General features: G+C 42.8%; 1 protein-coding gene and 1 pseudogene across 13 annotated transcripts in view; one reads left to right on the forward strand and one right to left on the reverse strand.

The window, feature by feature from the left end:
• Washc2c (WASH complex subunit 2C) overlaps window positions 1–15,227 on the forward strand; it is a 58,974-nt gene that overhangs the window by 39,431 nt on the left and 4,316 nt on the right. For 8 of the 13 annotated variants that reach the window (XM_087656920.1, XM_087656918.1, XM_087656924.1 and 5 more), the window contains 9 exon segments: window positions 625–800; window positions 4,193–4,295; window positions 5,628–5,780; window positions 7,319–7,501; window positions 12,072–12,200; window positions 12,306–12,395; window positions 12,930–13,028; window positions 13,915–13,977; window positions 14,296–14,508. In XM_087656920.1, the coding sequence (XP_087513046.1) occupies window positions 625–800; window positions 4,193–4,295; window positions 5,628–5,780; window positions 7,319–7,501; window positions 12,072–12,200; window positions 12,306–12,395; window positions 12,930–13,028; window positions 13,915–13,977; window positions 14,296–14,508 (1,209 nt within the window). 13 annotated transcript variants of the gene reach the window in all.
• Window positions 2,998–4,024, reverse strand: Rpl9-ps19 (ribosomal protein L9, pseudogene 19; annotated as a pseudogene).

The raw sequence follows: 15,227 nt of genomic DNA on the forward strand, positions 1-15,227 counted from the left end.
GGATCTGAAGTATAAGATTGTTCCCACCCACTTTGTGACTTAAGGACAGCATGGGCTACTTGAGACCCCTTCTTAAAGAGTGTGCTTGATTTTGAGTCTGATGGTAACTTAACAGATAGTAAACGGACTTTACTTGTCATGGTCCATACTTAAGTTAGCCACTAGATGGTGCTGTCTCTGCCACTGACTATGCTCCAGCTCCTTCCATACACAGAGCTGCGCTGGCAGCTGGCAGACCCCTGCACTTGGGGACGACTCAAGGCCAAGAAGCAGGGCGTGAACAAGACTAACCTATTTGGTGGTGGCGGTGTGTGTGTGTGTGTGTGTGTGTGTGTGTGTGTGTGTGTGTGTGTGTGTGTTTGGGGGCAATGTATGTTGAGTGGAGGGGCCTTGTTCATGTTTGTGTGTGGTTTGGCAAGGCAAATGGGTGCTCTTGGAATCCACCTAGATCTGCTTCCCAATGCAGGGGATACTGGCATGTGTGGCTGTACCTGGATCTTTTAAACCTGAGATCTGGGGATTTTAACTCAGTCCCTCATGCTTATGTAGCAAGTCTTTTTTTCCTTCGTATCCACTTTGTTGGCACTGCCCTGTGCATTTTTAATGCATGATTTGTGTCTTAAGGACCAGTGGAGTGTTGCTGATTCACAGACCAAGTTAGCCTCCGAGAGAAAGTCCAAAGGAGAGAGGTGGGACGCGGGGACCAACCAAGGCCAAGAAGCGAAGGCTGTGAAAAAGACCAATCTCTTTGAGGAGGAGGATGATGATGGAGTCGATCTCTTTGCTATTGCGAAGGACAGGTGAGATGTGTACAGTTGCAGGCAAAGGTTTTGTGTGTGAGACAGAACGTCTGTTGCAATAGTTAATACCTCATCGTCATGCGCACACAGATGGGGCTGCTCTTGCTTCTCTGTGCGAAGGCTTTGGGGACGTTACCTTGATTTTTATTTCTGACATTTTCTTAACTTTGAAACAGTTTTTTCCTCTAAGGGGTTTAAGAATGATATTTTTTTATGTCTCCCCTCCCCGTTAGGTGTACCCTAAAAAATGTTACTTAAAAGTTTGTTACTTTGATAGAAATCCTGAAAATGTTGGAAAACATGATATTAGGAGTAAGCTCCCAGCAGGTACTGACCATGCCTTCTGGTCTAGGTGACTAAGCTGAAGCTGGTGCTTGTGCAGGGTGACATGGGGATAGCTGTGCAGTCACAGTAACTCCCACATTTAACCCCTTTCCTCTGGAGAGTTGTCAATTGTGAATGATTACATCGAGGCTCAGCTGAACGGTGATAGAATCAACAGGCAGTTTGTTAAATGTAGAAGTTCTGTGCAGTAGGTGGTAGTCTTCACAGATAGATTCAGATTCAGAGTACCTCAGGTTTCTCTAAGGAGTGACATCTCCTCAGACTTTCATGTTGCTGCTTTTAGGCTCCCAAGACTTGACACCTGGTGTATCTGTGGCCTCTGATCCAGAATAGGGAATGTCTGAAATTCTAATACTGTTTTAAATTCCAGCTCTACACGTCCTCTCTGAATAACTTTGGGCGAGTCCCCTCACTTCTCCAGGCCTCGGATTTTTCATCTCTTATAAGCTCGCTGAGATAATAATGCAGTAGCTGGTCATGGGCAGCATCATCCTGGTTCAGGGAAATCTGTCACTCTTATTTTTATTGTTCTTTCCTGGGATAATCTTCTTTCCTTTGACCAGCTTCTGTCAAGAGTCAGTGTAAGTCCTCTCTTGTGAGAGCCTACTATAATCCAGACATGAGGAAGAGGACAACTTGGGACTTAGAACTCAGCCATGTCTCTGCTTTCCCTGACCCCTGGTAGCTATTCTGTAGTTGAGTCCTACCACACACATTGTCAAGAACCTGATGACCTGAAACACGTCCTATTTGTAGGGCTTGGTGCCAGCCACACGGTTCCTGGCTTTCAGTAATGCTTTCTGCATTACTATAAAATGTTGTGTATAGAAAGTAAGTCACAGATTTGAACAGATTTCTAAAAGTTTTTTGCAAGGAAGTGGATAATATCAAGTGCTGTGGTCACTTTGGAAAATGGTTTTGGTATTTCTTCTGAATGTTAAGCCTGAGTTACCATGTGATCCAATAATTTAACTCTTTGAAATACAACTAAGACAACACTTGTGTAAGAATGTCTACTGTAGTATTAATCTATAAATACCCAGAAAACAACCTAAGTGCCTATGGGATGATGAATAGAGAAATAAGAAGTTGTGGAACCGACCACACAGTGAGCTATTATTCAGCAACAATAAGGGATAAAGTGCTGATATATAGTAGGGTATGAAGTAGCCTAGAAAATATATTAACTGAAGAAATCAGCCACATATGACCATAGATCAAATGATTCTATTTATAGGAAATGTGCAGAACTGATCAGTCCAGAGAGGAAGTAGAGAGAAGGGAATGGGGAGTTGATTGTTAATGGGCATGGGTTTCTTGTTAGACTGTGGTAATAGTGTTCAGCTTTCAAAATGCTAAAGATTCTTGAAATGTGAATTTTAAAGGTGGTAATTTTATTATGTAAATTACACCCAATAAAGCTACTCTGAATCAAAGAAGTAGGAGTGGAAACGAGGGTTACAGTGCAAAAGCTGACTCTGGCTCTGGTGTCTCTCAGCTGCCTTCCTGGGCGTGTTGAAAGTAGGCATAGCTGCTCTTAGTGCACTTTCTGTTGGAGAAGATAATGGTGGAGAATTCTATGTTTGTGACTGCAGGAGTCCAGTATGCCTTTCAGATCAATGAGCAGCTGCAGCTTGTGGAAAATGACTGACAGGGCTCCATGAGCAGGTCTCTGGGCTCCTTTGCATTAGAGTGATAGGCAGAGGCTTCCACCTTGTATGATCAGATTCTGTCTATCTGAAGGTTTTTCTTTTTCTTTTTTTTTTCAATATATAAGTCTTTTATTGTCCCCAAAGAGCCCAAATTGTACTTGTGATCAGAATCTTGTTTCTGGCGCTAGGAAACGGAGGTCTCATTTGTGAGGTTCCTGAACGGTTCCCTTCTCGGACACACAGATGCCATCCAAACACTTTCTGATATCCTTGTTTTTAATCGTTGTGGCTTGCTGAATTAGAGCTGCTGAATTTGAAACAAGTTCAATATCATTTCCTTCAAGGATGAATTCATCCTTCTGGGCTTGAGAGACAGAACAAGCAACACCTGTCCTCATCTGAACCCTCCAGATGTATTTTTCACCCAAGGAATTTCGGATTTCAACCAAAGACCCATTCTCCTGAATAACAGTGTTGATAGGGAAGTGAGCATACACAGACCTCATCTTGTAATGTTTGTTAGCCCAGTGTTGTTGTTTTAAAAATATAAAAATAATTAGGAGTAATTGTCTTTTACCCCGCTAGGTCCGCACGGCGGTGCCCAGATATCTGCTAGATATCTTGGCGGAAACACATCCCAGCCGCACACTTTCCTACACTCAAATCCTCACATAAAAGAACACACAACACAATAATCTTTGACCCAGTTGGTAAGATATAATTGCCCACTTAAACATACAAAGCCCGGTACCATCCATCCCTTGAGAACATTAATAACAACCTGTAAATACACAGAGCAGAATATTAACATCACTTGCCATCTTGTCCTGCCACGGCTTCTCCCCTCTCTCTGTCCTCTTCCTAGTCTCCTCCTCTTCCTTCAAACTTCTCTCCCGCCCATCCTTCCTTCTTCTCCAATGACAGGCCTCCTTCTATCCTGTACCTGCCTCACCTGTGACATCATCCTACACAGTGTCACACCCTGGATCATGTTCTGAACATGACTGTAGACGGTTCTGACAGTGGCCAGTTCTTTCTGTTACCCCACCACTTGTCAACACGGAGCCTTTTCTTTTCCTTTCCAAGAAGACTCAGCTCTACATTGATGTGATTGAAGTCCCTCCACAGAGTTCCCCTGGGGCCCTTCACAATGGCTGTGCGCCCCTTCAGAGTGATGTCGACATTTTCTGGAATGTCGACAGTCTGATTGCTGAAAATGGTCTTCATTCTCGCTGTAGATGGGGCAAAGAGAGCCAAAGGTTTTTCAAATCACCAGTTTGCATTATACAAAGTCAACCAATGGTAGGAGTAGTCACTGTGGATGTGGCTAAAAAAGAAGAGTGTTTTTGCTTTTAAATTGTATTTTCCTGAATTTGATCTTCCATTTGTTCATAGCCAAAAGAAGACTCAGAGAACCTCACTTCTGTTTGAAGATGACACTGATAGCGGAAGCTCTCTGTTCAGCCTTCCTCCTACATCTGTTCCTCCTGCAGCAACGGTATTCATATTTCTAGACTCAGAAATTACCTTTACGATTGTGCTATGTGTGTAGAGATGCTACATTGAACATAAATGAGGACTCATTTTGGCTCATGATTTTGAAGGGTCAGTGTTTAGTCCTTGGTTCTGTTGCTTCTGGATCTGTATCAGGACAGAACTTCATAGTAATGGAGGCTACTCAGTTCATGGTGGACAGGAGGCAGCTAGAGGAACAGGGTATGGGAAAGCAAGACATCCTCAGTGGTAATCCTCCAGCAATGTCCTATGTCCTAAAGTTGCCAGAACCTCCTCAAATAGCACCGCTAGCTAGTATCATCTGTCCGTGTCTGAGCCTCTGGGGACACTTCATCTTTAAATGCTAACAGTCTAAGGAGTTCTACATTTGTTTTTCTGTAATCCCTTGTTGTCAATCTGCATTCTTAGTGAACTCCTGTTTGCTTTGATTTCAAGTTGAATAATTTTGGCATTTTAAGGACCTCTTCTTGATGATGACTAAAAGTCCTCCTACCCCAGTTTTCATTTGTAACATTTTCAATTACAGTTAATATTGTCCTTTCATAGTTTCCCACATCAGCCTTCCTGACTTGGTTAGGCATTGCTGCCTCATAGCTTTTGGTGGTGGGGAACTCCAAGTTGGTTACATAACCTGTTTCCCTCTCTCTAAACTGCCTGCCCTTCCAAAGAAGGAATTGACAAACTAAGCTGAAGTTCTTACAAACCGGAGCAAAACTACTTTGTGTGAAATACTGTGCCTGGGTAGAGTTATTGTTTGGTGTTTTTAGATAAGGAATACATTAAAGACCAGGTGAGGAGGAAATACAATGTTTATTCAGAGAAGCAATGATACTGAACAGAGCAGAAAAACCTTGGGTGACATTTGCATCTGGGCCTCGCTGTAATGAAGATAGCCTTCAAACACAGGAACCAGGGTGTGGGACTGTGAGAGCTGACATCACATTAAGCAAGCTAAGAGGTGCTGCAGGTGAGAAGGGCACAGTGGGTTGATTCATTGCTGTACCGTAGTGCAGAGAGCAGAGATTTGGAGTAGCAACTACTGAGTGTTGTCTCAGAGGTGAAGGGTAAGAGGAGACAAACCAGTTATTGTTCTGGTGGCAGTAACAAGTTGTGAAGTGCGATGATCACAAGTCTGGAGGAATTCTTTCTGTTATGCCTTCCCTTCTGAGGTCACTGTTACATCCTATCTGCCCTTCTTCTGCTATTCTTAGCTTATTCCTGAAAGGACTGGTTTGGGCTGGATTTGTACATTACCATACTGTTTAGGTATAATATTTTTAGTCATTGTGGATGCCATCTTCTCTTCTTTTGGTAGAAAAAAGAGAGCATCCCCAAGGTGCCGTTGTTGTTTAGTGATGAAGAGGACAGTGAGGTACCATCTGGTGTGAAACCTGTGGATCTGAAGGCTGAGAATGCCGCGGCGTCCCCAGAGGTGGGGAGTGCTGATGTGGCCAATGTGGCACAGAAGGTAAGCTGAATCTTTGGTTTTCCATTTGTGATACATATGTAACACTTTCCCAAATTTTCCAACAGTGAGAATGCTTTTATAGAAGTGAATGTTTTTGTAGAAAGGCCTTAGAAAATATAGTGTGGTAAGAAAATAGGCTGTGTTCATGCTGTTCTGGGACTCCTCCTTTAGATTCACTGTACACGGTGAGATGAAATTCTCCTGGTACTTCACTGGCATGCTGGGTCATGTGCCAGCGTTCTGGATCATGTGCCATCTGGGTCGCAGTGCGTTGGGTCACAGTGTTGCCTGTCTGCAGAGTGCATTTCCTCATCTCATTGCCATGGTGACTTGCTCTGTGTATTTTCATTTCCTTTCTCTGCAGCTCCTGTTTTTCTTGTTCTGCAGCCCTCACTTCTGAGTTAGAAGTCACATTCATGAAGTTAGGTTACCATTCTTTTACTTCTGGTTAATGCTGACTAAATCAGAGCAAAATGAAATAGGTTTTTCTCCTGAACATTAACTCTGCTCTGAAGGTTTGTCGTCTCTCTGGAGGCCTTCAGCTAATGCTGCTGGTTGTGACAGGGGACTCATGTCAGCAGTTGCTTTCTGTCTGTGCAGTGATGCTTGTTTTCCTAGCTCTCCATACTCTGAGGGTCCAGCTCAGGTTTAGTCCTCTTAGGGCCTGTGTGAAGAACGTTTCATTTACGTTTCTCACAGTGGCTCCTTATGGCCAGAGTGAGACTCCTGTGTGCCTGAGTCACTCTGATATTTTTCCTCCTAATGGCTGCATCTGGACCTGAATCACTCTCACAGCCACACTGCCCTGTCCCTCAGTCAGGTGCGAACTCCTGAGGATCACGTTTGTTTGATTCCTTTTTCAGTCATAAGCACTGGCTTGTTGCCTTTCACATAGTAAGCAGGTCTTTCGTATTATGTACTTAATGAAACATGCTTTCCCTCTTGGAAGCTTGGGGTGCACCCTGCAGTTAATGGTGTGGTGAATTGGAAATCATTTTTCTTTCTTAGTGATGAATATAACAGTAATTGTTTGTCCAGTAGTATCTTGCCAGAATTTCGATACTATTGAATGGATTAATCTTTTACTTTTAGTATTATGTTAGAAATTATATGTGCACAAACAATGGAAGGCTACAGTTTTGAGTGTGAGTTTGCTGGTTAAATTTCCCTCTGGGACTTACATATTAAAACTTGGAATTAGGTGATCCTTTTCTAATGATTGACACTGACCTAATTTAGAATTTCTTTTTAGTAAATAAGCAATTTGTGTACATCAGGGTTACAACTACCCGATCATTGTAGAAGGAAGAGGGGCCTCTGGCTCAACATGGTTGGAAAAATGATCTTTAACTGTGGATTGTCTGTACAGGCTTCTTGATGACAGTAGTGTTTTGTCACATGGTAGTCTGTGTTGTGACAAACTGTGTTACATTGTGTCCTGTTAGCAAGGCAGTTACTGATTTATTGTCAAGCTCGTGAAGGCCCATGATAGGATTTTAATTTCTAGTTACTAATTTTTTCCATACTTCTGTTTCTAGGAAGGACTTTTACCCACATCTGATCAGGAAGCAGGCGGGCCTTCTGATATATTTTCTTCTTCATCTCCACTGGACAAAGGAGCCAAGGGTAGGACCAAAACTGTCCTTAGTTTGTTTGATGAGGACGAGGACAAAGTAGAAGATGACAGCAACACCTGTGCGCCACAAGGTGGACTGGAAAAGGTGAGCAAAGAGCAATGCATGTGCAAACGTGTAGATGACAGGCAAGCGTGTAGATGAGGAAGGACTCCCTGTCAAGCAGGCATGCTGGTGCTGGCCCGAGGTGCTGAGAAATGTTGGCTTTCAGTGTAAGTATAAATAATTCTCTCCAGTCAGATGATTGGGAATAAATCAGTAGCTTGCCTTGCAGTCTCGCTTGGTTCTTCTGAGATGTACACTCCTTGCCGCTCCTGAGGAACTTGTCTGTTTATGAGAGCGCACAGTTGGAAGGGGGAGATGGCAAACGTGTATACTTCTGTCATGCGGGCATTCAGGTTAGGAACACTAGTGGTAGAAGGGCCTTTTACATTTAGCAGGTATCAGCAAGCCTTCCTCTGAGGGGCTGTATGAAAACTGTTAGGTTTGCAGGTCATATGGGTTTTCTTGTAGTTGGTCATCTGCAGTTGGCCTGGGATCTCTGTGATGGTCTCTGCTGCATAAATGAGATGATGAGAGGTGCATAAATGATGAGAGGTGAGAACTACACCTGTCTGTAGGCACAACGATAATATTGAGAATACGGACATTGTATTAGTTAGGAAAATGTCAGTAGTAGGTTTTCTCCTAGGATCTGTTATTTCTCTAGCCACAGGTATTGGGCTGGGGTTACAGTACTAGGCATGCATTTCCTCGTACTGAGTGGGCCTTCAGTCCAATTACACAGCTTTTAGTTACAGCCAGAGTGAAAGGGCCGCTAGTGCACCAATTAGAGGTCTTGCCGGGCCGTCATTGTGTTTGTAGGCTTTCCAGCTAGGTAGGATTATTGATCTTCTCCCTTGACAGCTTGCATAGCACCTTTCAGTAGTGCGAGAGGTAGTCATTAGGGAAGGAGTTCAGCTCAGTTCTAGCTCAGCTGCTCTAAGGAGTATGTGGTCAGTATATGGTGGCCCAGCAACAGGGTCCTTTTCACCCTCAAGTTCTTGGAGACAATCAAGGACGATGGCATAACCTACATGTTGGGGTGTCTCTTGAAACCCCCCTCTCCGGCCACCAGTGTGAAGGGATGTTTCCTATGCTTGGAACCTAGGCTTTTGCCAGATAATTCTTGGCTTTTGCAAGGAACATATTTCACCACACTCATATAACTCCCATTTACATTAGATATTTAGACATGTACAAATATGTATTTTTAGTAACCTTATAAAATTCCGTACTTGCCTATGGCTTTTCAAGCATCTTTAGCATTGTCCACTTAGCTTCCACATTCCTCATGCTCCCTCTGTATTTTCCTTACGACTTTGGAAATTTCGTCTTACCCAAGTCAGAATGGTTAGGATCAAGCAAACAACAACAACAAACGTAGAACAGAATGGGAAAGTGGAGCCCTCATCAATGTTGCTGGGATTGCACATTGGTGCAGCTACTCTGGAAGTGAGTGAGGAGAATTTCCAAAACACTGGAAGTAGATCTCTCATAGGCTCTAGCTACAGCATTCCCCCACATGCGTGTCCAAGGATTTGACTTCCTACCCACTGACGCTGCTCAGCCGTAGTCACTGCTGAGCCATTCAGTAGCCAAAAAATGGAGACAGCCTAAGTGTCCTTCAGCTCATTACTGACTCATGAAAATGTGGTACGTGTATACAACGGAATACCATTCAGTTGTAACAGAAAATAAAACCATGAAGTTCAAATGACATGGATGGAACTGGTCAGTAGCATACTGAGTCAGGTAACCCAGATCTGGAAAGGCAAACCCTGCATACTCCAGTAGATGTCACTGAGGCAAATAGTAGATTTGCTCTGTGAGGCTGATATTGTTTTGAACCCAAAGCAGACTGATACATCTTTTTAAAAATTTTATGTGTATAAATATTTTGCTTACATTTATGTCTGTGTATCACATGGGTGCCCAGTGCACAGAAGCCAGAAGAGGGCATTAGATCATTTGGGACTGGAGGTACAGATAGTTGTAAGTCAACATGTGGGTGCTGGGAATCAAACCTGTGTCCTCTGGAAGAGTCGCCAATGCTCTTAACCACTCTAGCCTGAAGACCAGATATGTGTCAAACTACAGACTAGTATTTTCTGAAAGTAGGTGATAAAATGCTTAAGTAGTCCTAGTTTAGCTAATTTAGGAAAGTAAGAGTATAATACAGCAGTAGTGGGCTTTCTCCTGAGAATACAACTACCCAGTTGACCTTGAAAATCAGTCTGTGATATATTAATATAGTGCAGGATGGGAAGCACATTGTCACCTTGATAGATACAGAAAGGATATTTGAAAAAGTTCAAGTCACCATGCAAATCAGTCATCACATTAGATGTAGACGGAAGTATCCTCAGTTTGGACAGAGGATCTGTAAAACCCATAGGTGACATGCTTAAGGCTGAGTATAAAAGGCTTCCGCCTTGAGACTATGTGTGAGATAAGACCCCTCCCTCCCTCTTGCCAGTCCCTCTAGCCTTGTACGGGAGACTCTATGTCATGTGTCCATGTCAGAAGCTAGTTCTGTTTGGGAATAGGGAACTTCAAAACTACAGAATATCTAAGCAACTCTGCAGGAAATAAAATCAATATATTAATATAGCTTTATACAATCTTATCTGAAAATGAAAGTAAGAAATCCCATTTACAGCATCAACAAAATTTAAAATACTTAGGAATACTCATTGAAAGCATTGCAAGACCATTTGTAATGCCATGTTCTTTTTATTTTATTGCCCAAAAAGTTCAATGTCGATGCCCACACCATGTTACTTACATATTAATAGTGTGGGACCATCCACTGGAGCATTGACGATCTACCAGAGGCCACACCCTCCAAAAAGCTGACTATCCATTCATAAGAAGTCATCAACTACCAATAGTTCCTCAGGTTGATCTTGTGCAAGCAATCCCAGCTTCTATGATTTTTTTGTGCAGTTGTCCTGTCATGTCCAGAATACACCTGGACGTATCCCTTAAAAGCTCAAGACCTTTTACACCATATATCCATCCATGCCTAATACTAGATATCCAGAATATAAGGAAAAATGTTTGAGAACTGAAATAACATTGATCATCGTTACAGAAAATTCTTTGTTATTTTCAGATTGGTTCATTTAATCTTGTATTCATTCACCCAACCATCCATTTCACTAATAATGAAAGAGATTCTACTCTGTACATGGAGAAACTTTACTTAAGTATAGGAGATATGAGCAGTTAAGTGCAGAGTAGATCTTGAATTCCTGTGGGAAGTGAAGCCACCTACTTTTTGCTTGATTCACAGAACCATAGCTTTTAATTAAACTAATATGACATTTGGTAGTAAAAATGAATGAAAATAAGTTGGATCTATCATTTAGAATTTAGTCTTAAAGAAGTCAGGTTAGGCTTTTCCAGATATCCTAGAAAATAAATTTGGCTCTCTACAAAAGAGTTTACACAGCATTGTTTTCATAACTGGTCTACTATTCATTCCAGAACTCTGATGGCTGTTTGTAATTAAATATAAAAACTATTTAAAAATTAAAAAAAAAAAAAGAAATCATTGCAAGACTTATACATGCAAAAGTGTAGACCATGGGCCATCGAGAGGACTTACTGAGAGCAGGTGCTTGTAGCACAGGTCTGAGGACCTGAGTTCTAGCCTCAGAACACATGAAAATGGAAGGAGAGAACTGACGGTTCCCTTCATGTGCTGGCCAGCCTGTCCATCTTGCCTAGTTGTGGCTCTAGTTCAGTGAGAGACCCTGATAAGGTGGAGAGCGATAAAGACAACTGATCGTGGTCTTGGTTTCACCCACACGTGAGCTTGTGAAGCTCACACTACGCAAGTGAGAAGAGAAAGCTGATTAATAGGTGCTTGGGGCTGAGAGGAGAGTGCGGACAGCTAAAGTACATGACCATTGATTGTTGGGCATTTTTTGAGGGTCGAGTGAGATACAAGGGTAGATTTTTAGATTGTCATGGTTGGTTTCATAACTGAGTATGCTGAAAAACAATGTTTTATTATAACTAATTAAAAAAAAACCTAGGTTGTAAGCCCTGAAGATTGCCAAGTACTGGGGCTATAGATTGTACTGCTACACCTAGGTTTGTTACATGGGTGATGGCGTGGCGGGGCTTAGGTCCTTCTACCTGTACAGCAAACACTTTGCCCACTGAGCCATCTCCCTAGCCCTCCTCCTTTTTATATCAAGACAAATTGTTCATGGCGATTTTTACATGTTCTTCCTGAATGAAACGAAGAACTCAGTGTGGTTTGGTTTTACCCTCACCTCCCCCCAGAATGCTGCTGCTGCTTCTTCAGTCCTTGTGGAGCTAATGGGAAAGGATTGGGTTTCATTTTTGGTGGCTGTGAGTAGGGTGACGGTAATAACAAACCCAGATGCTGTGTGCAGGCTGAAAGACTATGCATATGCTATCTGAGTTTACAAATTTACTCACCACTACTTTTGATAATTCATCTACCATCACTATTTTGGGAAGCTGTATAATATTCCGTTGTGTGAATCTCTTTTTCCTGCTTTTGGCACATAGGCTGTGGTCAGACTTTTACCAGGGGACATCTTTGTTGTATCCATTTTTGATCTTGTCTTTTGCTCAGGGTGTCAAAACTGACCGCCGCCCTAAGAGCACAGGAGTCTTTCAGGATGAAGAGCTGCTTTTCAGCCACAAGCTGCAAAAGGACAACGACCCAGATGTTGATCTTTTCGCTGGTACCAAAAAAACCAGGGTTAGTTCCCACTGATTTCCCACTGTGTTAGAGCTGGTGCAGCTCACCAGCTGCGTGTGAGTTGATTGACTTTTGGATGTGTAATCTGAGTGTAATGCCTTTCAGTTGTCCATGCCAAGTGGGGGGAGCCTCTTTGGTGATGACGACGATGATGATCTCTTCAGCACTGCCAAGACTCAGCCTGCACAGCCTGTGGTATCAGCCTTTTATTCTCAGGCTCAGGGAATATAGGGAGTTCAGTTTTATGAGAGGAAATTGTCAGAGAATTGTAAGGCTTACCAGTAAACAAATAATCGATCACATACAGAGCAGTATATATATAGAATGTGGCTCCCAGTTCATAATACTCATTAATCCAGATTCTCTGGATTCTTTGATTTTTGAAGAGTTTATTGAAGGGCCTACTTTCTTATGCCTTTCAGATGCAAACCTTTTAAGTCTGAGAGTATTTTTCTGCTACCATACTAGGTATTGTATAATTTTATCCTTTTTATTGCAGACAGGACGCCTGTATAAGTTACATTCATTTTTTTCCCTCAAAACCTTGTACTTGCCAGACCATCCTTCTGCCAGTGAGCTGCATCTCATCCCTAGAAACACCACAGTGTTTAGTACGTTATTTCTGAGATGCTACCTACGAGTTGCTTAGCCACCAATTTAGAATGGAGCCTAGGCCCCTCTGCTCATTTAAAGATACGTTATCAATTTCGGTATTTTTTCCTTTTGAAGGTACCAGAAAAAAAAGGAACACTGAGAAAAGACCACAAACCTCCTGAATTGACTGAAGGTAGCAAAGAGAAAAGCACATGGAAAGCAGAAACGGCCCAGGTTAGAACTGATCTCCGTCAGGAGTCAAGCCAGCTCTGATTTGCATCCCTGAATAGACAATTCCATTGCATAGGCCCAGAGTTACTGAGAATTCTTAGTTAAGGAAGAAAAAGCAACCAACACCCCTCTCTTTCACTGTATTCTTTTCTCCCCACTTTTCTCCACATAAGAAACCTGTTCTGTATTTAATCATCACTGTGTTTAGACCAGATTCCAAGTTCAAGTTCCAATTTGATGTAAGATGGGCTAGAGGATTGCTTTTCATTAGCAGCTCCATTTCTCCCTCTAGACTTCCTTGGAGTAGAATTATATTCTAATTAATACAAATGGCATCTGATTTCTTGGTTTGTTCTAAGTGCCTCAAGGTAGTTGGTACATGACTTCTGTTCTAGGAGTCCTCTCTGTGGGAAGTGGAGCTTCCACAAAGGAAGCCAGAGCCATTCCCGTTGTCTCTGGGAATTTCAGTGAGGCTTCCATGCCTGTGCTTGGTAGATGAGGCACTGGTTAATCACCTAACTCATCTGGAGTCCAGATGCTTTTGTGTTTAGAACGTGCGTTGTGGGGGAACACATGTGCTTTTTGGTATTTGCCGTGTTGGGTAACTCATCAAGTTATGTTCTGACAAAGCTTTATTCTGCCTCACCGTCAGTGTCCCTTTAGTTTATGTCTCTGTTAAATGGCAGCAGCCTTCTGTCCTCCATGCAGGAGGAGACGCCAGTGAAGTAATGGTAGCTAGCAGGCCACTGAAAGGCTCCAGGGCAGAGTTGAGGAGCTGCAGAGAGGGACGGCTTGGCTGTCAGGTTCACTTACAGGTGTGAGTGTAACCAAGAGACACTTTGTTTCCTGTTTCCTCAATGGATTTTTAACTGAATTTAATTTCACACAGGATTCTTCAGGTCTCACTCCATTTAAAAGCAGAGAGCCATCCAGTCGCATCGGGAAAATACAAGTAATTATATTGGATCTGGAGCCTTCATTGCCTGCCTGTGGCACCTATAAAACTTGTGGATTTTCTGATTTTCCAGCTGCTGTCAAGCATTCTCTCATCTCTCCCCTGCCAGCACCATACCCTCCACCCTTGCCTCCTTGTCGCTTCTCATGCGCTGCTCTTTAATGTCTTTTGATCCCAGTGATGGGCGCAGGTCTGTGCCCCACTGAGTCTGGGTCAGGTGATGTTTCTGCATTCATATCCTCTTGTATTCTACACTGTGTGCAGCATGATATCGTGTCACAGACACAGATACTGAGTGCCATTTTTCTTCTCTAGGCAAATTTAGCAATTAACCCAGCCACTTTGCTGCCCTCAGTGGCTCCGCAGATCCCCGGAGCAAAGCCTGCTTCGTCTGAACTAGCTTTTCCTTCATCTGAGCCTGCAAGGAGCCACATCCGGGAAGCTGTGCCCACTCTTCCTGGGAGTGAGGAGGCTGGTGTGAGTTTCGATCTTCCTGCCCAGGCAGACACCTTACACAGTGCAAACAAGGTGATCCAACTGTCTTGTTTTTCTTTTAACCAGACCAGCCTGGCTGCTGCTTTGTAGACCAGTGAGCATAGCTGCTGTGGTTCAGCTTACCTCCCTCTGAAGCTCATTTCCTCCCCTGTTCTGATTTTCCCACTGGCCATTAAATCCTTCAGTCACCAGCCCCCCAGTCCCTATTCCCATGTTATATAACCTGTTGCTGTCCGCTGGCCCTGGTGCTTCTCCCAGAATGCTCTAGAGCACCACTACACAGACCTCACTTCCACGGTTCCCTGCTTACTGTAGCTCCTCCCCTCTGGGAAGGAAAGCTGTTGCAAAGGTCCTCTGTGGGCTCTGAATGAACTATTTGATGTTTTCTCTCTCTGTTAGTGATCTTTCTTTTTCTCCCTTCTCTCTGAAGTCTTTACAGATTTTCAAAGTAGGCAGCAGCACTCAGGTGACTTGTCCCTGGATGATAAATTAATTTTTACTGTTTTCAGATCCATTTTCTTTATATATTAAAAAAAACTCATTTTTGTTAGCTTTCAAGCTTAAATTAGCTACTTCCTAAACTTGTGGGTTTTTTTAAAAAAAGATTATCTTTTTTTATTCTTTGATGTATTGGGTTATTTGTACCCCCCAACTCAGGTTCCCACCCTTACCACTCAGCCGCCTAAAATCTTTATTCTTTGAAGCAAGCAAATATAAGTATGTAGTCCAAAAATGTGATTTTATGTTTTGGA

This window comes from Rattus norvegicus, chromosome 4, assembly GCF_021556685.1.
Source record: "Rattus norvegicus strain SHRSP/BbbUtx chromosome 4, alternate assembly SHRSP_T2T, whole genome shotgun sequence".
Taxonomy (NCBI): domain Eukaryota; kingdom Metazoa; phylum Chordata; class Mammalia; order Rodentia; family Muridae; genus Rattus; species Rattus norvegicus.